Source organism: Crotalus tigris, unplaced genomic scaffold, assembly GCF_016545835.1.
Source record: "Crotalus tigris isolate CLP2741 ecotype Arizona unplaced genomic scaffold, ASM1654583v1 scf7180000024391.5723578, whole genome shotgun sequence".
NCBI classification, from domain to species: domain Eukaryota; kingdom Metazoa; phylum Chordata; class Lepidosauria; order Squamata; family Viperidae; genus Crotalus; species Crotalus tigris.
The window spans coordinates 2,385,318-2,407,038 of NW_024100561.1; the positions used below are offsets into that span (position 1 = coordinate 2,385,318).

Here is a 21,721-nt window from a genome sequence, read left to right on the forward strand (position 1 = left end):
GAGGCCATGTGAAGTGACTCTAGAAAGTACAGTATCGGACTCTAGTCTGGATGAAAATATTCATATTTATACTATCTGACTTCCAAAAAGCTCGATACCTATTTAACTTGGAAGTGATACTCATTTTCACGGAGCTACTTCGAAATAGACATTCGAAATAAATAGACTGGCGAAAAGTACCCGTAAACTCACTTTTGTCTCCCTTTCCAAAAACCCACTGGGGGGAGTTTTTTCACAAGCAAGGCAAAGAGATCACAAATCATAGGATAACTCTGAGAGACAGACAATTTATTTGGGTGAACATACCCTTTCGACATAACCTATTTGTCAAGGTCAAAAATTCTGTGTTTGTGTACGGGAGCGCAATGGGGTTTAACTCGGTGAAAGAAGTGCGATTTGTGTGTGTGTGTGTGTGTGTATGAGATGTTAATACTGAAAAGAGGAGGGGGGGGAAGTCCGAGAAAGTATTTTTGGTAACTAAGATCGGCATGCCACAAATTAAAAGGAAATAAAAGAACGAGACAAACGTCCCCCTCCCCTCCTCGAAGAAGCTGAATTTGAATCTCGCGCCCTGTAAACTTGCCCCGGGACATTCCAAAGGCGGCGCGAGTACCGCGTGCGCAAGAGGGCAAGCTTCGTGATGAAAACTTCGATTGCTGGAAGTGATCAAAACTCCCCCCCCCCTCCCAAAAGCTGAGAATGGGAATCTCTTTCTCCCGCATGAAATGTCCAGCCGCATTTTTAAAATCCCCCGTTCTGTTCCGCTCCTGTAAAACGTGCTCTGCCCAAATCTCAGCTCTCTCCAAGTCTTTCTCGAGTTCCCCGCCAGGACCCATCCCGGCCTCAGCGGCTCACCAGGTCTGAGTCTTTCCCCCCGTCTTGCCTTTTCTCCCCCACCCTGACCCAGGGAAGGCGGACGCGGACGGGGCTCGGTCGTTAAGAGCAGAACATTTTGCCACCCGCTTTGGGAAAAGCCAGGAAGTCTTTACCGGAGTCCTGAGGCCCAGCCAGGCCGGCCAGCTGCCCCTTGAGCACGGCGGCTCCGCCCCCCAGCGAGCGCCCCAAGGCTCCCGTCTCCAAGATGGAGCCCTTGGTGGTCGCCCAAGACACTGCAGTGCTGTTCAAGGCCTGGTTCAGTGTACTGTGTCTGAAGAGGGGGTCGTGGAAAACGCCGTCCACCCAGTTCCTGAGGTTGGTAACGGGGGAATCCTTCGGAGGCCTCTCGAGGACGCCGGCCGCCTGCGCCGCCCCGCCGCCGCTCGACGCCCCCTGCTGGCGCTTCAGCATGCACGAGGGGTATTCCGCCTGGTTGAGCGAGGTGGCCGTGTGCGCCAGCGACCAGATCCTCGGCTTCCCGCCGCCCTCGAGGAGCGGCGAAGGCGGCGGCTGCGGCTGGTAACACGGCTTGGCCTCGCAGCTTCTTTGCCTGGCGTTCAGCAGCTCCGTCGCCTCGCAGCCTTCCGGCCCCGACGCGGACTCCTTCAGGCAGCTCTTGGTTCTGTCCAGGGTGCTTTCCAGCGAAGCCGCCGCGCCCGCGCCCAGAGTGGGCTCCTTGCTTGGCTCGTTGGCGCACGCGCCGCTGCTCTCCACGTGGCCGAAGGCTGGCGGCTTCAGCTCGCTCTCCGAGCTTTCCGACTCTAGTGGGTCGTAGTCGTCCAGGTCGCTTAGGCCCAGCTCTTTGTCCTCCTTCCCGGAGGATTCTGGGAATAGAAGAGGGGGAAACACTGTTTAATTCATTCTCGTCTTATCTAGCATTTGCGAATGAAATGTCTCTTCCTCAGTCTGGCACAAATCATTCACAAGAATCCCCTTTCACTTTTCCTCAGTCTTAACTCTGGTGAACGGTCAGCCACTATTTGGAACTGGTTATTAGGAAACTTAAGCTGGTAGTCACTTGTCAAAACCTTTCAAATGGATACAGATGCTGCCTGAAATAAGATATTCGCTCCAGCTGGAGTAAAAAATACTTCAACTAAATATTTATATCTACCACTCTTTTCCTCTTGCATGTAATTTTACTTCTCCAAGTTAGGTTTGAGCCTTGGAGAAGTAACCACCCTTGGAACAATCATTTGATACCCATCTCTCACCCTGCCAGATTAAGCTTGGCACACAGCTGAATGCAGCAACTTTCTCTCATCTCCAGATAAATACAGTCCCATCACTGCACACCTGAGAGTACCAGTTTCCCAAAGAATGATATGACAGGACTGGCTATAAATCATGCCTTCTAAAATAAAATTCTCGAATTCAAGAGTACTGTTCGCAACTCTAAGAAAGTGTATTTGCTTATGAGTAGTGGATGGATTTACACTTCCTTAATCACAAAAGATTTAGAAGGTCTATTACCATAACATGCACAATTTGTTTAGTGTTAATCTAGGTTAGATTTTGTTTTAGGTGTTGGGTGTTGCGCCACCTCAACACATCAGGTTAATTTATGGGGCTATGGGAACATGGATTAACTTGGAAATCAAGTTAAAGCATGTCATGCGAATACAGCCATTGAGTTGTTAAGGGTATTGGTTTGCACAATGCAACTACAAGGCTATTGCCTGCTAAGAGTGAAATATGTCCTTGTATTATCAAATATAATCTAGAGCGTCCCCTCATAGATAATTTCTCCATAAACTGAGAACTAGGATACCATATCCAAGTGTTCCCCAATAGTTATATTGTACAGTCCCAGGAACAGATGATGACTGCATATTCCAATTTGCTCTGATGATCAGAAGATGTAAGGAAGCCTTCCCCAACCTGATGCCTCCAAATGTATTGGACTATAGTTGCCACCATCCTAGGTCAACACACAATTATAGTCCAGTAGGTCTAAAAGTCCCTGGGTGGGCAAAGGTAATATAGGGAGAAAAAGTATAAGCTTGCAGTATTTTAAGGAAGTGTTAAGCGATACCCTCGACTTTCTCATTCTTTAGATTCTCCCCTTGACCTTCTCCATCCTCGTCTTCCTCGTAGGGTCTTTTTTCATCGGCACACTTATTCCTCGGGGGCCATGTCATCTTGTTCTCCTTCTTGAGCCTCCTCCGGGCATTGGCAAACCAGGTGGAAACCTGCGTCAGGGTCATTTTGGTGATGATGGCCAGCATGATTTTCTCGCCTTTCGTTGGGTAAGGGTTCTTGCGGTGCTCCTGCAGCCAGGCTTTCAGCGTGCTGGTGGTTTCCCGAGTGGCGTTTTTCCTCCTTGTCCCTCCATCCATGGTGCTATATCTGTGGTTACAAAGAGTGTGAGAAAAAGAGGACGGGTACTTAACAGACCTACCTTTATTCTGACTGAGGAGAACGTCTCACTGCTACCCATGGAATAGAGATTCTTCTAGCTCACAAATCATTCATTTGGGGGGTAAGAACTGTAAGTACTCAACATTTGTCCAATAAACAATCTGACTATGTAGAAGTATGTGGATGGGCTCTGCAGTCTGCTGGGGATGAAGGGCAGGGCTGTTGGAAAGCATCACTGTATTCAATAGAGATTCCTCGGGGAAGGATGGATCAGACTACAGCAGACGGTTTGCCAAAGAAATGTGGCCTTTGGGAGGAATTAATATACAGTTAATATAAAAGGAATGTGTCAGAAAAATATCCCTTTTGGGGTGCTACTTCTCTCCAGTAAGGACCTCCGAGTAACCTCTGCATGCGATGGTAATAAAAATATTTCCTTTTATTAGCGGCAAAATACTCTCTCCTTCTCACTCTCGTATACACACACACAGAAAGAGATATTGAAACTGTGCCTGAATATTTAATATACATCATCTAAGAAAAGGTCACCTGCACCCACTGGGCTTAAAAGGTTGAAATAGTGGAAGCGGGGGATTCTTGGCGCATGTTCTTTTAGAAAACAAGCAATAAACGAGATCAAAGATAAAAAAAGGTTTGTTTAACATGATGTTAAAAGAGGGGGTGTCAACTTTAAGCTATCTGAATTCATGGGAACTATTTGGAAATCTGCCTCTGAAAGAAAAGTATACATAGGGATGAGTTAAGGGTTGATTCTTAGAGCAAGTTCACACATTCGGATGCCAGTTGTGAAGTGCAAAATGCTCTGGGTAACAAACATGGTTTATGCCTATGTGAAGCAGCCAAGAGAAAAAAAGAATCATAAACGAAGAGAAAGCAATGATTAAATCAATGCTGATGGACTGAAATGAGGGAAATATCTAGATTTAAAGATAATGCTGTCATTGACCCTAAAGGCTGCAAAATATTGAAGGGGAGAACAACTAGACAAGGATTCAATCACTATAGAAAAAAACCCCAATCTTTTCACTTCAAGATTTCTTCCATAATCAGAGCTTACTTCTATTCTCATTGGGTGACTACAATGTTTAGAGGTTCACTGTTCCGGTGTTTCTCAACCTTGACAATTTTAAGGCATGTGGAGTTCAACTCCCAGAATTCCACAGCCAGCATTGCTGGCTGTGGAATTCTGGGAGTTGAAGTCCACGTGCCTTAAAATTGTCAAGGTTGAGAAACACTGTGATCTCAGGTGCTCTAAAACTTTCAGGCTTGAACTTTCAAAACATTAGTTTCTGCTGGACCCAGAGAAACCTTGCAGAAGCTATTTTTTCATGACACCTACCTAGGCAGATTCCTAAATCTTCCATGGTCATAGACTCAACACAGTCATTATTACCTAGTACCCAAGGCGGATCTGGCTCTTGATCAGTGAGAGACTGATCTTCGTGTGATCACTTAGGTATTCCTCTCAAGAAATACAAATAGGAATTTGAAAATAGAGCTGTGAGGCCAAAGTGATAAAAGGGATTAGAAGAAAGTTATGGGTTTGTGACTAGAGACGATAAAAAAAAAGTCAATATGGAAATGAAGACTGGGCAGGCGCATGAGTAAACTGGAGTTCTGCAAGTAGTTTCATTAAGGAGTTGCTTTCTGTGCTTTCCTTCTTGGACTGCTTATAGCAAAAACCAATGCATGCATGCTCAGACATAAAGCTCAGTTCCCAGGGAAGTGTGTGAAGAATTACAGTGAATAAATGCAGTGGGACTTTTTGCAGATGATAATCCTGTAGCCAGTAATATGGGGATAAGCTGAATTGAACCCTCTAGGTCTTTTCATCTGGCTTATATACGACTGAGATTTTTTTTTAAAGTAAATAGGATGAGTTCAGTTTAAAAGCTAGTTCACCTATGCAAGAAACATTACTTGGGAACATCAATGCATAGATAATTGTTTGTATATCCTATGCTGGGTGATAGGATACTGCCCCTTTCAATTGTCATTGGGGCTCCCCTGACTTCAGTACAGCGTTTCAAACCCTTTAAGGAAGGTCCATAATGACTCCTATAGTTGTAGATGGGGATAGTGTGCAGTTAAGATAAAGGTTTTTCTAAGCCTCCACAGTGGGGGGAATGTGACCAAATGACTCCCTAATTCATTTTTCAGCCTTACTCTCCATTACCGCTAGAGCGAACATTCCCATAGCTGAAAGCATGGGCTTTTCACAGGGTGGGAAACGCATTCATACATAACACCTAATCCATACATAACACCTAATGGAGGTTAGAAGGATTTGCGTAATCCATTTGCACAAATAATCTCTCAGCTATAGGCTAGAATACAAGAAGACCTGAGAACGCTTCAACAGAAGTCAATGAGATGTTTTCTCATACTGATTTAAACAGAATAATCATTTGTATTTTAGCTTAATATATTTTGCACGTGCTGCTGCTAGTCAGGATTATTCATCCAGGTCAACATGCAAGCAGTCAGACATTCAGCACAACTGCTCCACATTTATAAGTGCTGAGATCCACCCCCACAAACGCTTACGGGTGTAGTTATCTTTAAACCGGGTTCCCAATGGGGGAGCAAACAGCCAGTGTCCTCCCCCAGCCCCTCCCTTGTCCCGCCTCGCAATTAATAGCTGTTTGTTTCTTACCTGTCATATTGATACTGACTGAGCGTGTGATCGTAGGGATAGTAAGCAGTCGCCTGGGTAATGCCCGCATGCGCAGATCCACTCCCATCCTTTGAATCAAAGCTATTCTAGAACAGGAAAACCAAGAATGGCTTCTTTCAGCTTACCCCTTTCCTTGCCAGTAATGGGAAAGCAAACAAAGCAAAGCAGGGGGCAATTTCTTCTTCCTCACGAGGAAACATAGATGGGAACAAGACAGCAAAGTACTCCATGCAATCAAAAATAGAGTATTTTCCCCCTAGCAAGAAAATTCTGCACTGATTACCAGCCCAAACTCATGCCTGTTTATTCAAAAACAGGTATGTAATGGGTATTTTTCCAAACTAAACCCACACCCTTGTACTTGACTAAGATTTAATTGTATGCATTCTTCATTCAGGGGTTCAAAACAGATTGCTATCAATGTGGTAAGTCATTAAGCATAGGCAAATGATCTTGAAATTGAAAACATCATGGCAGACCACCTTAGGTTAGGAAATACACCTAACAAGTGGGATCTTTCTAAGTGTATTTGTTTGGGTATGGAGAAGACGCTCTCTCTCTCTCTCTCTCTCTCCCTCCCTCCCTCTCTTTGTCTCTCTCTCTTTTACACACACACACACACACACACACACACACACTTCACTGAGCACAATATTATCCACACTGATTTGCAATTTTCTTCCGGGGATTAAGAGATTAACAAAAAAATCCATTTTTTTCAGGAAATGCTAGCTCTCTACTAAGTCACGAATTCCCAGATTTACTGTCCTTTGAAACCTGAAATTCTAAATTGCAATTCTGAACCAGGTTGAAGCTAAAAGTTAAAATGAAACTTCACAGCTGTGGAGGATCAGACTCCACTTTCTTCCAATGAGGAGCCCAATCCATTGATACTAATGGTGGTCTTGCTTGAAGCAAATATTTTACACCAAAGTTTATGTTATATTTAAAATTTTCAACAGATCAGATCTTTTACCTGCTCAATTCAGTATGTGATATTTTATAGAAGATTATGATGAATATGCATCAGGAATGCAGGATAAAAATTGCTGTATAAATTTGTGTGTGTGTAGTGTAGTGTAGTGTGGAGTGTAATGAGGATAGTATGTTTTTACATGCATTCATCTTTGGTTATCAATCATTGATTATATTAAAATGTCTGCAGTTGACTATGTGGGTTTTCATCCAGACCTGCGTGTAATTGGAGTGGAGAAGATTGCCCAACCCCTATTAAACTTCCCCCATCAGGTACCCTCCAAGTGTGTGGTAGACACCAATTTTCTCCAAAGCATGTAGAGCTTTCTAGGTCTAGGAAAAAAAGAACCACTGGTTCTAGAGGGGCTAAATGGTATTGTTACCCCAATTTCCTACATTTTTCATCCTAATTCAGTTCATTTTTGAGCTAAATGTTTACTTTCTAAGACTGAGCTTCCATCCCAGCCTTAGAGGCTGATCTTAAGATCTAGGCAAGCCCAATTGGTGACCAATCCAGGTTTTCTGAAGTAGTTTACTAAGTCTCTTAGGAACAGCTGGTAGGCTTCCTTACTTCCCTTGAGAAAATTCAGGGCACAGCAATGGCAGAGACTTACCAAGGAATAGAAAGCTGATGCCTCTGTCCCATAAGTGACATAATTGCCATAGCCTTGAGTGTTTGTGTAGGGATTCCCATAGACTCCCAGAGCAGCTGCTGAATTGAGTTCGTGCCTGGCTGTGGCCAGCAGCCTGCTCTCATATACTGGACAGTAGACAGGGGTCTGAGTGGAGGGTGCTGCTCCCGAGTCCGCCAAGGACCTACCACTGGTCTCACAGCAAGTTGACAAGGAGTTGGTGGTCATCAGGAACTAGAAGAAGAAAGAACAGGATGGTGAAAAGGAGAGAGACCTGGGAGTCAAGGAGGCTGGTTAGCCAACCCAGCAATCAATTATGTAAAGTACATTTTGATGCCAAATCACAGAACTCATTTCTGGGGCAAACATTGCTCTGATTTCAAGGCAAATTATTTGCAGTTTCTCAAAGTTAATAATAAACTGGAATAAACTTTCTCTTCTCCCTTGCCTGCCCTCCGTTTAGGCACCTACACATGTACAGCCCTGGGGTTTTAGAGTTAACATCATCTCAACCAAGGGTAAGAAGAGCGTTATTCCACTCAAATGGAAGAAATATCAAAATGGTCATCTGCAGAACCCAACCCCAACAATAGTTTGAACTCTCAAAGACCAGAGTGATCCTATGCATATCTGCTCAGATACAGCAATATGTCCTACTCAGCTCAGTGGGTTAATTAACTCAGATGACTGTTCTAATCTAATCTGGCTGTGAAGAAAATTGTGCATGGAGTATAGCTGCTCTCTGCAATCCCTAGAACAGTGGTTCTCAACCTTTCTAATGCCGTGACCCCATAATACAGTTCCCCATGTTGTGGTGACCCCCAAGTGGGTGTGGCCACCAATAAGAGGGAGTAGGACAGCTAGGGAAAAGGGAAAAAAATGGCGGACAGCGTGGTTTGGCGACCCCTGTGAAATGGTCATTCGACCCCAAATGGGGTCCCGACCCACAAGTTGAGAACCACTGCCCTAGAAGAAACTAGTGAAAGAATAATTGATCTGGTTTTAGTGATCTTTAAATAAGTATTTTACAGTTCACCAGTGTATAGACCGTGTAGTAGTGTAAAAAGCACTTGAAGAGGGAAAGCTAGTTGAAAAGAAAAAAATATTTTACAGGATTAATTCATTCTTTCCAAGGAGAAACCTGTTTATACTGACATTGGCAGAATATTATTCTTGGGCCTTCCTCATAACATTTCCCCCTTAAATAAAAGCTCCAGATTTCTTCTGAGAAATATGCTCCCAGGTCCTCAGTGAAAATCATTCAATAATTATTATTATAACAGTCATTCCAGGATTCAGGGAATATTTAATCCACCCACCTGCCTTGAGCAATAGATTGCTTAATCTAAAGGTACAGACAGCCATTCCATGGGAGACTGATTTTGGGGGATCTTAAGTGGAATTGCCTGCATGGTGGGTTTTTGTGGGTCTGCTAACCCACCCTCCACCCGACCCTTTCTTTCCCAGGTGCTCAGTCATATGAATTGACCAAGTCTTCTTTTCTGCCCATCTGGAAGCAGAACTGAATGGAACTCAGCCAGAAGCCCAACTGATTTGGTTTCCTGTTGGTGCTGAGTATTGTGAGAATCAAAGACAGTTTACATATTTGCTCAGTTAGTTTAGGGTTCCCTGAAGATTCTGTGGGACTTAATCTGGGAGTTGAAGTCCATGAGTCATAAAAGAGCCAAGGTTGCCTACCCCTGGAGTAGGCAAAGGGGATTGGGCCGTTAACCCTGCAGCTTCCCTCCCAAAATTGCCCTGTCTCTTACTTTTCACAGTCCTCCTTCCACCCATAAACTGATTCCAACTGAACTTTATTTTGGATTGACAGGCGATCCTACTGTGAAGTAAAACCCACTGACTGCAAAGACATTCCGTTCACAAAGCCTAATTATCCAGGTGAAAATGGTTGTCCAGCTTCCACATTTCTATCTTGCAGTCCTGGATGTAAGTGCTTTTGATTTCAGTGATATCAGTATTGCCCTCTAGAGCAGTATTTCTCAACCTTGACAATTTTAAGGCATGTGGACTTCAACTCCCAGAATTCCACATGCAGCATTGCTGGCTGTGGAATTCTGGGAGTTGAACTCCACATGCCTTAAAATTGTCAAGGTTGAGAAACACTGCTCTAGAAAGATTAAAAAAAAACAAGCTTTTCCACATTTATCCTTAGTGGGAACTTTTGGTGTGTGTGTGTGTGGGAATTCCAGTGCAATATTTGGTACAGTCTGTGTAGGGCTGGTCTTACCTGAGGTGCAGATGAATAAGGGTATCCAAACTGGGGGTAGGACATGGCAACTGGAGTGCTCTCAAAGTCCAGGAAGCAGCAGCAGAAGCGGTGGGTTTGTGAGCTTGGGAGGCAGCCTTACTGGTCCCGGTGAGTGAATAACTCGGGCTTCCAGGAGCCTTAGAGTACCAAATACAAAAAATAAAAAATAAAAATACATTGAACATTACTACTGACGTTGCATTTTTTTTTAAAAGTAGCGTGGATGTATTTCTCCCTCCCCTCCGGCCGGCACACAAATGCAAATAACAGTTTTAAGCAAGAGCTGCCTCAGGAGCTGGGCCAGTGGCGCCTGTCTCACTTAACCACACTACAACATATTTTGCCCATCCACAGGCGGCGGAAGGCGGGGAGCGAAAAATGACCCGTCTCTCCATCCGCGAATCCAGGCCAGGAACAGCCAGGGAAGACCCCCCCCCCCACAGGACCTGCCCCGGGTTCACCTCTTTTGTTTGGGCTGGGTGTTCCCTTTGGAGCGACTGCGATTCAAGCGGCGCCCAAAGCAACGCAGAACAGCTCGGAGTTTGCTTTCTTGGGGGCGGGGGGGAAGGCGACTCTCTCGCCCGTGGATTAGTAGTGAAGCGGGACCGAAGTCTGCGGCGCCCCGAGAGAACCACGCCAGGACGAAGCAGGAGGCATCCACGTTACGCTCGGACTCCCTCCCGCCCCTCTCTCTCTCCCTCCCTCTCCTCCCTCCCTCCCTCTCCTCTCCCTCCCTCTCTCTCTCCTCTCCCTCCCTCCCTCTCTCTCTCTCTCTCCCTCCCTCCCTCTCTCTCTCTCTCTCCCTCCCTCTCTCCCTCTCCTCTCTCTCTCTCTCTCTCTCTCCCCCCTCCCCACGCGTTTCCCGGCGCGCGTGCGCGGAACCACTGAAGGGTGGTAAGCACTTTTAATTAGAAATTAATTAATGAGCAGCTGCCCTGCCACTTCTCTCTCTCTCTCCTCCCCCCGCCCCGTCCTGTAGTCATCAGTCCGCTTACAAACGAGGCCAACAAGGGACGCGTGCCAGCAGCGCTTTTAAATCAACAGTTGAAAGCAGCTCCGAGGTTGACAGCCAAGCGCGCGCCGAGAGGAGACCCCCCCCTGCTCTCCTGGCCCGCCCTCGCCCCCGATCCTGTGAACCCATTAGCCACAGCTCTCGCTCCCGTTCAGAGTAGGCACTTCTCTCTTCTCGCTGTTTTAGGAGGCTGGGAGTTGTTTAGAAGGGCACTTTTGGAGGTGGGGGTTGGGGGGAGGATTATCTTAAAGACAACAGGCATGTCTGGTGAGGAGGACTTCTACGTCCCGTTATGGAGGAACGAAATGGTTTACGACCTTTGATTGAGTCTGATATACCGATCCGCAGCTTTTAGCGAATACCTCGAAATGCTGCTGGCATTTGATATACAAGCATTGGTCCCGCAAAGTAGGACAGTGTAATCGTCCCGACCTTGTGGGCAAAAGGCAATGCTTGTTAGTAAGATGCAAGGTGGAGAAAGAGACTTGGGAGCTGATTACGTTGATCTCTTCAGTGCTACTCGCTCTGGCTTGTTCTGACCAGTATCTGTCCACAGTGCTGGTCTATGTGTAAATAAGGCTCTGGTGAAATGCTGCCACTGGTAACTTTTCATTTCTTATTGCAAAAGACTATATTCAAGGCCTGTATTTGGATCTTTTAGGCCTGGTTTTCTAGGCTATTGTGCCTGCTCTTTATATTGCTTTTCAAGTCCTCCTTTGATTTATTTATCACTAGTGTAAATTATCAGCTGGAATCTGATGGGTGGGTGGAAATCGCTTTATTGCTCTTGTTCTTCATCTCTTTCCATCACCTTCCACATACTTGACATGATGCTTGAAGTGTTGCTGAGAAGCAATTAAAAAAAATTAGTAAGGATGTTTTTCTCTGTCTCTCTGACAGAATGAAAGTTCACCACCTATGACCAGCAAACTTTGATTCTGTTTTGCAAAGTTCAGTTCTGTCCCATCTAAATCTAGATGACATTCACCACAGTTCCAGAATTCTACTTGACCATTCTAAAAAACAAAATTTGCTAATAATAAGAAGCAAAGTAGCATTATTTTCCCTTCCAAAGTCTGATGGTTTAAGTTTTTAAAAATTTTACATTAGTAAGAATGAAAAACTCTTCAAACACGGAGCCATATGATGGGAGGGAGTCCTCCAAATTAACAATTTGACAATGCTGTTATTAGAACCAACTAGATGTTTAATCCATGATAGTAGTGGGAAACTGAACCCAATTTTACCAAACTTATGCTGCACAGAGGCACCTGCTCTGCTTCTGTCTGATCTGGCTAAGACTGTAACATAGCCAAAGTGGAAAGTGAGAAGCAGGAAAAGGTGGTAGCATTAGATCAGATGTTACAGCCACACAGAGAATACTAAAAGATAAAAGCCACCCTACTATAAGCTCAAGACATGCCTAATGTGTGTAATTTGTGTCCAGGTTTAGTTGGTTTGAATGCTAACTATTTACCCAAGTTCAGCACTGACAATTGTTCTCAAGGCTCTTGCTAGGCCCTTTTAATCTGAACATTAAATACATTTTCATGTTTAATCATTGTACAGTATTTTCACATTTAATGAGAATAATTGCTCAAGCCCTCTGGATGTGCCTGTGAGGTTAAATCACTAACACCATTGCTATTAGAAATGTTTCACTGATGTCAACAGCCAAATGCCAAATTAATTTTAATAGAGCTGGAATTTCTGTACTGCTGAATACTTCAGTAGCAGAACCCAGGAGGCAGGAGTTCAAAAGACCATCCCTAGATGGCTTTCAGGGATTCTTAGACTGGAACTCTACACAATGAACATTTGGGGATTATGTTTGTATTACTCATGCTTGGCTGGACTTACATCCCAGATAAAAAAGATAGTTTGAGACTCATATTGGTTCAACCCATGAAGTTCTGGAAGAGTGTTCAAGATAAAAGTGGGGAAAAAAATGGCATTTCAGTAAAGGGATTCAAAGAGCAAATGCTCTTTGTAGAACAGCATATTTTGATGGAATCTGGCTAAAGAACTGGGAAAAGCTGGGGAAACCCACATGTTTTCCATGTTGGAGGTGAGCAGCAGTATATAGGTATACAAATGCAAGACACTGCTTGCCCTCCCCTTCCTCAACATTTATTCCCATCCTGTTTATTATTAATCCTAAAGTAATCCTTTATTTAAATGACCATTTATTTCCAAGTGAGCAGATATACAAAGGTGCCCTTAAATCATCACTAGTTTCTTACCCTTGGATGAAGGTAACTTAAGGGCTGAATATAAAATAGTCCATTCAGGAAGCCTGCTAAGGGACCTTAGCAGGGTTAGATACCATTTTTATGGAGCCTAAAGTCATTTAAGAGTGGCACATAGACTCTAAATCCAAAAGAATTTGTCAGAGCCTACTTAGGCAAGGCCCAGTTTAAGATACTTTGCTGCCAGATACCTTCCTCACCCCAAACCTAGGTGGTTGCTACAAAAAAGAGATGCAGTTATCCCACAAATATGTTTCCTTCTTATTGACAGAAATAAAAAAAAAACAAAACACCCAGTAATTTTTATGCCATTGCCTTTTCTTGAAACTCAAGGTCAACTGCTCCATTCTGCCTATTGGTAGAGCTGGTTTTAGTTTAGGAGGTTAGAATGAGAAATTCTTTACAAGGATGGAAGGTGTTCAAAGTGTACCCATCTCCTTTACCCATCCACTTTTCTCCCTTTTGCTTAGGTCTCCTTGCTAAGATCAGGACACCCCCACCTCTCCTCCAGGTATGGTGTGTGTGTGTGTGTGTGTGTGTGTGTGTGTGTGTGTGTGTGTGTGTAGTCTGGGACAGGGAGGCAGGAGAAAGAATTCTTTGGAAAGAGGAGTCCTGGGCTTGGAGGACTCCTTGCAATGGGCAACTAACCAGCTCCTCAGGAGTTTTGCAAGCCTCCTGGTGTATTTGTAGTGAGAAGGGCAGCTGGGGTGGAGGGAGGGGAGGGCAGAAGTGCAGACTTGCTCGGAGAGCTTGCCTGGGTTCAGACATGTGAATAGCCCCAGGGTCACACTCTAATTAATGACGATGTTCCCTTCTTCTCCCCAGCTGGAAGACTTGGTGCCTCCCAGGGACAAATCTGCCCGCTCTGACAGCTCGATTGAGGGTGATGGATGACTATCTGGAGACCGCAGTACACCTCATATAATCCTATCTGCTGCGTAATTGCTGTAATTTACCGAGGCAAAAGCTTGGCTCTAGGAAGGTTGAGTTTTCGCAATAGCGGCCCCTTCAAAAATTAAGACGGCCCCGATCCCAAGCACGCCTCTGGAAAAGAGATCCTTGCAGGATTCCGGTGTCGGCAGTCACTTTTACCTGGAGGACAGCCGGCACTCTTAATTTCCAGTTCATTTCATCACATCTCCTTAATTTAGGAAGCCACCCAAAAGGGCTGACTTCCAAGTAGCCACCGTGTTCTCCGCGTGATTCCAAAGTCCCACTTCATTCCGAGGGGAAGGGGAGGCAAAGGACAACTGAAGGTGAGTTTCAAACGGAGGGGAAACGAAGCTGTATCGGGTCCACTTCCTCTGTCCACCCCTCCCCGTTTCTGCCCCAGCTGTTTTTACGAGAATAAATGCACCCAACGAGTAGCTGAACAGATTTCTCCAGAATGCGTAACGGGGGTGAGGGGACCTTAGGACCTCAAGAATAAGGTTTCGGTCCCCTGGACGGTCTTGGTGCCTCCCGGACTTGTATTTTATTTTCCCATCTTAACGCGGGAGCAAAAGCGGAGGCCTTTCCAAACACTGCTGGACCAAAAGGAAGGCAGTCTCCGGGAGTCTGCGTCCTTTTGCAAGGCACAAGGGCAACTTTCCAGATTGTGTCGGACAAGGAACACGAGGGAAGAGGGGGAGGGCGCGGGAGGGGCGGGAACCCAAAGCACGGGCTGATCTAGAGAGAGCGAGGGTTAACTCGGTTGACACAGAGAGGCATTCCTCTGGGAGAGGAGGCAAGTCCCGTTCCCTCCAGGGCCACTTTCACTTTTTTAGGCACCGCGGAGCCGGCACTGGCGACTCCTGAATCGTTCCAAGCGGTTTGGTGGGCTCCCCGGCGCGTAGCAGCTCAATCCCGGTGGGTTGTAGCAGATCATCCCGTCTATACAAGCGAGCAGAGCGTTGCGTGGTTGGGGTTGAGGATCGCCAGAGGCTTGCCTGCCTTTCAGCAAGTAAGGGCGTCTAGATGAAAACGGAAGGGGTTTATTCCCTTTCCCCAGGGGCTCAAAGGCACCCGCTTCCCCGAAGCAACAGAACACCCATGAGCGCACGAAACGGGTGGCAACTTTCCTTAAAAGCGAAAGGCGAAGCGGGATCCTCCCGGGTTTTTTTTTTTTCCCTGTGAAAACGATTGCAGGAAACTTGGAGTTCGCCAATTAAGCTACCCTGGAAAACAGCAGGGGAGGCCCCGCGAGGCGCCTGAAGCAACCCTTCCAACCAGTTTAACTCCGAAGAATGTTAAGCCTCGGGAGAGACCGCTCGAAGTGGGGGCTGCTTCGGATCCACACACCTAAGCCCAGTTACGACCAGGAAGAAACCCCCTGGAAAGCGGAAGGATTCTTAAACCAAGCCCAGCCTCAGCTGGGTTTGTGGACTGCAACCCTAGGGGCCACCGGGACGGGCGGGCGGGCGGGCGGGTGGATGTGCAGCTTCTCTGATCGCCAAAGTAGCCCAACCTTTGACGCCGCACTTGGGGGAAGGAGGGAGGAAGGGCGGGCAAGAGACCTTGGCAGTGGTGGGATTCAAGTATGTGAACAACCGGTTCTCTGTGTGGATGCCGCTTCCGGAAGTCCATTCTGGGCCTGGGCCACCAAAAATTAGCTACCGGTTCTGCCGAACTGGTGCGAACTGGCTGAATCCCATCACTGGACCTTGGAGGTGGGGGGGGGGGCAGAACTTCGCGACGATTTTCAACCCCCGATTTAGGTACTGGGAATTTGCTGCTTATCCCAGTTTGCCTACAGGGAGGACTCTCTCCCCAACCCGAAAGGGTTCCTTCTTTTAGGCGCTGCTCCAGAGTCTGGCAGGGGAATTTTTGCTGCCGATTTTGGAAGGAGAGAGTCCCCTCCGAAGTCTTGGCCGAAGGCGACTTTCTTCTGTCCCTGTTGCTTGAACGCCGGCGGTTCCATTGGCGCTGGGATTGTTTTCAAAATGGATCCGCTTCTGCGTGCAGCGCAACACTTTCTTCTGAACCAGGTTGACTCGGAGGCCGATTTTTGACGCTTTAGATTAGAGGGCAGGGCAGGGACACATCCCCGTGTCTACCGCCGGGAAGTTAGCCTCGTCTTATCCAGAGAAAGTTAAGGAATGGTGGTCTGCGCTAAGAATTCAGAAACGAGTCCTACCGTGGGGTAAAGAATGCCAGTCCTTGTGAAGCGTCCCCCCCCCAATTTGTCACCTTCTCCAGTCTAGTCTTTCAGATATGGGGACTTCATGTCTCATCATTATACCCAACAGTGCCGCTGGGGACTATGGGCTCTGTAGTCTGATGCGTTTGAAGCACTCCCCGACTTTCTCCAGCCGGCTTCCATTTTTTTAAAAAAAGATCACTTTCCCAGCTATTGGGTTTCTTACCCGGAGTCGTAGTCCATACCGCCTTCACCCCAACTTTTAGAGGAGGCAGGAACAGGGACGAGCGATGGCGTCCCGTAAAACAGAGCTCCCCCCCCAAAAAAAAACCCTCTTACCCACCCGGATATCCTGGGGAAAGTGTGGAGGCGCGCTTTCGCTGGTAGCATTCACTAAATGGCAAATCACAGGTAATGTAAAGGCGCAAGAGTTCTAGACAGAGAAACCAATGAACGCCCTCCACCAGCACGAGAGTTCAAATCCCAAAAAGAATAAGTTATACTAAAGAAAGGGGAAACAATCCAATATCCAACCAACTCTACCTTTAGGAGCAGGCGGGGGAAACATGGGTATGTCTGCAGGATCTCGCTGCGCGCGCATGTGTCTAGCTGCGCCTTTCTCCTCTAAAGAAATAAAATCAGATGCTTCTAAGTGCCTTCCCCCCCTCCCCTCCCTTCCCCCTCCCCTCCACAGGAATAGTTGAAACCTGGAGGCAGTGCGGGAACAGGCCCAGCGGTTTAGACAGATGCTCTGCAAGATGTCAAAGGGAGGCGGTCTGGCTGGCAGATGCAGAATAGTAAGAGAAACGCCTGTCTTATCTGGCCAGGTGCGCCAGAGTTTTCCAGCCGCCGTTCGTTTTAAATGCCCAGAAATTACTACCTCGAGTTCTGAATGTAAAAAGGCTTCAGTCCGGATTGCACTCTGCAGTTCGTCCTCCGGCATTAAATTACGAAATGGGGTATTCCTATCCCTTTCTCATTTCGGGCCTCCAGATGACGCGGGGTGGTGGTGGTGGTGAGGGGTGGGGAGAAGGAGAGTTGCGGTCCTGCATTTATTTAAGCGGCGAATAACTCCAAGCGAAGTCAGCGGGTGTCCTGCTGAGTAAGCGGACTAAGAATCGGCGACCTTGGAGAAGCTGCCGCCTTTCCCCGCTCTTTATTTCAGGGCTGGCGGGGCTTCTGAAGTGGCCCGGGCAAAAACGAAGAGGACCCTTCGCTTGGGATGATGCTGAACGTAAAGTAGCCGGTGGTGTCTCGGACAAAACCGTCGCAATTGCATCGACTGTTTTTAAAAATCTGTCCGGCCAGGGGACTCTTGGGCCCTCGCCCCCTCCCTCGCCGCCCCGGCTTAAAGCTTGAAGCTCCACGCGGAAGTTTTGAGGCGTTCGCCTTTTGCGTGCGCTATATAAGGGCGGTGTAATGGGCAATAAAGTCAGAGAGCAGCTTCCAGCAACACAAAATTCCTGTTAGCTCAAAACCAGGTGGGGTTTAGTTACCATTGTGGGTAACAACCGGGATCCCCGTTACCTTTCTTTCGCGGCTTACATTGCGGCGAAATCCATCAGAACATACTACGCTCCACTTCGGCGGGGCAGTCCCTGAATAACTTCAGCCCAGAGAGCATCCTTAAAGCGAAAGCCAGCTTGGGATGCCTTTCTCAGCCCCGCTCTCTAGGCAGACCTAGCCCAGAGCCGCAAATCCTAATGAAAGGGTCTCCCGAGCATGTACAGAGTGCCGCGCCATCACCACCGAGCAAAAGAGGTCGACCTCCTTCCCTCCAGCAAGAAGTCGTGGGTTCGATTTCAACCAGGCGTACCTCGCTCTTCGGAAAACTACAGCACAAAATGGGCTCGCAACCCTACATTCACACACAGCGGGGAGTAACCCGTGTTGAATCCACTTACTCCTCGGTAGACAAGGAAAGGGTTGCACTTGGAAAAGTCTCCCCGGCGCACAAGCCCTTACACCGACACTTTCCCCCCCAATCGCATACGCTGAACACAAGCTAGCACTTCTCTGAATCCGTCAAACTTTCATAACAAAGGTCAGCAAACGCGGATCGCTGTCTTTTACCCTCCCTCCCAACCAACCAACCAACCAACCAACCAACCAACCAACCAACCAACCAACCAACCAACCAACCAACCAACCAACCAACCAACCAACCAACCAACCAACCAACCAACCAACCAACCAACCAACCAACCCCACTTTCCGCGGATACCCACGAAAGTTATACTTTAGAGCCAGTCGGCTTCTTTTGCTCCCCCCCCCCCGCAACGCCAGCTCCCGCCCCACGCGTCCCTTTCCCCCTGTAAACAGCAGTGCCGACGCTGGATGATTGATCACCGGTCGTCGCTCTCACCTCCAGCTCGCGGTTCCTTATTCCAGGCGGCTTTTGCTGCCGAAAGACAGGCTAAATAAAGGACGCGGCGGCGGTGGTGGTTGTTGACGGGGAGGGTGTGGAAGGAGGGGGGTGGGAGTCGGAAGGGCGAAAAGGCCGAGCTGGAGAAGTCGGGAAAGGAGCCGGGTTGTCTTCCTTGGGAGTTGCGGATTCACGCCGGGCTGCGCCTAGGCTCGTCGGGCGAGGGCTTGTCCATGGCAAAGGGGGGCCGCCTCTTTCCGCCTCAGCCGCTGCGGTTCGCTTTGGAGGAGGGAGCGGCAGCGGCAGCCGCGCGCTAATGGAGACATTGCTCAGGGTATCTGGTGTATACCTGGCTGGAGTCAGCCCGGCTCGTGAGTGCCTCCAGTCCCCAGGCGCCCCACTCACTTCACTAACCCCCTGTACCGGAGTGACGTTCGAGTGAATAGCTGCGCTCGCCGCGCGCCTCTCCCCACCTCCGCGCCGCCTGATTAACACTTTCCCTCGCTGGCGGCTCTGCTGCTTTTGCTGCTGCCGCCGCCGCCGCCGCCGCTCCTAACTTTGGTTGGCGGCTGTTGCCAGCGCGGGTTCGAAACGGGCGTTGGCTAAAGAAAGCCGAGGCAACCCCCCCACCCCCACCCCCACCCCCGCAACCCCCACGGTGCTTAGGAGAGACAAACGCGTCCATTGCTCCGGGACGGGGGTGGGGGCAGTAGCTCTTCACCTCAGGAACCCTCGAGGTGGCTGGGCGGCTCTTGGCAGCAGGCAAGCTTGTCCCGAAAACTCGAATGCTGGAGAAGAGCTTGCTTGGCCCCGGGACTCTCAGCAACAAGGTCCATTTGTCACCCCCCTGCTCCCCGTGCCCCGTGATGGATGGATGGATGGATGGGGAGCCTGGGTGGTGAAAGATGCGAACAACGGTCCCTCGTGCCCCTCAAGAGGCTAAACGGAGCAGAAGGCTGGCCCACTATTAAGAGCCTCCAAGGGGCTTTCTGAACTTTTCTTTGAAGGGAGCCCCCCTCCCCCCCCAGTTCAGTGGAAGTTGTTCCTAAGGAAAGCCCAAGGGATTGCAGCACAGGCCTAGGCCTGTTTGCCTGGCTGAGGAGTTTACCCTTTAGATAGAATCCCAGATTTAGACTCTTTTTCAGTTTCTTCATACAGAATCCTCTGAATTACATTGGGATCCTTAGTGAGGCTTATTTTTGAGGTGCCTTCAGTAGCTACGGTGGCCTTGGTCTGATTGGCCTCTTCTCCTATTCAGAATAAGCTTTTAGGAATCCATAAACAACCCATCCCACTTACTTAACAAATTGGCTAAAATTTATTGTTACAACACACTCTTACTAGCTGGATGTAGAATAGACTTTTGGCAGTCTCGGGAGGGAGTTTAAATAGTAAAAGAGCTAACTTTTACTAAAAGTCCTTCATTTTCAAAAGCAGCCAGCTGAAGGCCCATCAAGTACAGGAAAAACTTCTTTCCAGCACCCAGAGACTTGAGGCAAGCTTAAAAGCATGTCCAAGTACAGTAGGCAGGAGGGAATCTCACTCAATTTAGATGTAACATTTACATCTTGATCTGGAATATCTCGGTTCATGCTAAATGGGTTCAAACTTCCTTTAAATCTCTCTCTCCCTCTGCCTTTCTCTCCCTCTCCCTCTCCTTCCCCCTCCCTCTCTCTCCCCCTCCCTCCCTCCTCCCTCTCCCTACTTTCTCTATTCAGATAACTGAAATCTTGCCTCAATTTGAAATGTTTGCTAGACTAGAAACATTCAAGTGGATCAAATTATTTTTTTCCAGAACTGGATCACTTCACGGGTACGTAGAATTTTATCGATTTATGACTGCAATGAACAGGCAACAGGCTTCATGTAGAGAAAAACTGCATGTTTGAATTTTCTGCCCAAGGAAAGATTTGAAAAGCAAGAATAAAAAAAAAAACAACAACTGTCCATGCACATTTCAAAACAGGATGCCACACACAAAAGGTCATTAGGTGATAGTTTTCTATGTATTGTGGATTTTGTTAACCTGTACTCTGCATCTGTACCCTAATGTTGTATAGTCAGGAGAACTTTTTAATCACGTACCCACCTGAGTATGTACATGGAAGCTATATGCCCTTATTAACAAAACAAAGCAAAACAAAATAAAGCAAAACACACTAATTTAAACAGGGTTTCATATCTTTATATTTTGATCACCAAAATCCTTAACTGGAATGGATTCAGTGGAAAACCATGCAAATCATATAAATGACGATGAGTGAATTAAAGCCCCCCCCCCCCTCCAAGAATCCTGCACATATTTACCTGGAAGACGAATCTTGTTCTAATTGGATATTTTTTGAAGAAAGCCATTTTAGAATGCTAGCTGATATTTGAAATTAGAACATTCTTGTCCCTTATTCTTGAAGCCTGCTAGCTTAGCTTAGACATACATAATGTTGCACTGACCTTTAAAAAAATATTACATACTAGTCCTAAAGATGTTTCCTTGAAACTAACTTCTATGTTCTTCAACATCATTTAGTTCAAAGGCTGGGATGTTTCCTTGCTACTGGTATTTTCAAATATGAAAGATTATTAAAAAAGAAAGAAGGATGAAGGTGCATCTGATGAGTGGTATGCAAGTATTCAAATTGCTGTTGTATATACCTTTCTGGGAGCAACTGGACCTTACTAAACTTATTTCCTCAGAACATTCTGCTAGCTTGTATTACCTATACTGAGATGCCTATTTTACATATTAGGTTAATAAGTAGGCTAGAACATTTAAATAAGAAATACATGTTGTGCTTTCATGGGTGTAGTATATGAAAACATAAGCATGAAAATTATGGATGGAATGGGCCATAACACTCACTATTAATATAATAACTTTAATGCATTTATTTAGCAAATGTTCAAAGAGCTTCACAGTTATGACCTCTATGCAACAACTTTGCAAGGAAGGAAGGACAGTATTATTCCTGTATTGTGATTTGGCATGGGATGAGGTTTCCTTCCCTTTCAAATGTCCACTTGAAAGTTGAATTTTCACTGAGTCTTTTATAAATAACAATGATGAACTTTTGCTTTATCTGAGGCCAATCTCAAAGGCTGTGTTGGATACAATCCAGGAAGCTCACTCTGAAATCTGGAAATAACACACTGTAAATACCAAATTGGA

General features: G+C 46.8%; 1 protein-coding gene across 6 annotated transcripts; it reads right to left on the minus strand.

The window, feature by feature from the left end:
• Positions 1-290: 290 nt before the first annotated feature.
• IRX4 (iroquois homeobox 4) lies at positions 291-19,018 on the minus strand. Of its 6 annotated transcripts, none has more exons than XM_039329318.1 (6): positions 18,556-19,018; positions 9,791-9,948; positions 7,525-7,776; positions 5,915-6,021; positions 2,912-3,225; positions 292-1,700 (listed from the first exon to the last, which is right to left on the minus strand). In XM_039329318.1, the coding sequence occupies exons 2-6, from the start codon at positions 9,833-9,835 to the stop codon at positions 937-939; spliced, it is 1,482 nt and encodes a 493-aa protein (XP_039185252.1). In that variant the 5' UTR covers positions 9,836-9,948; positions 18,556-19,018; the 3' UTR covers positions 292-936. The 6 variants fall into 6 exon arrangements, with proteins under 6 accessions (XP_039185258.1, XP_039185252.1, XP_039185256.1 ...); XM_039329322.1 differs by lacking the exon at positions 18,556-19,018 and adding an exon at positions 18,095-18,208; XM_039329321.1 differs by lacking the exon at positions 18,556-19,018 and adding an exon at positions 16,734-16,770.
• Positions 19,019-21,721: the final 2,703 nt, after the last annotated feature.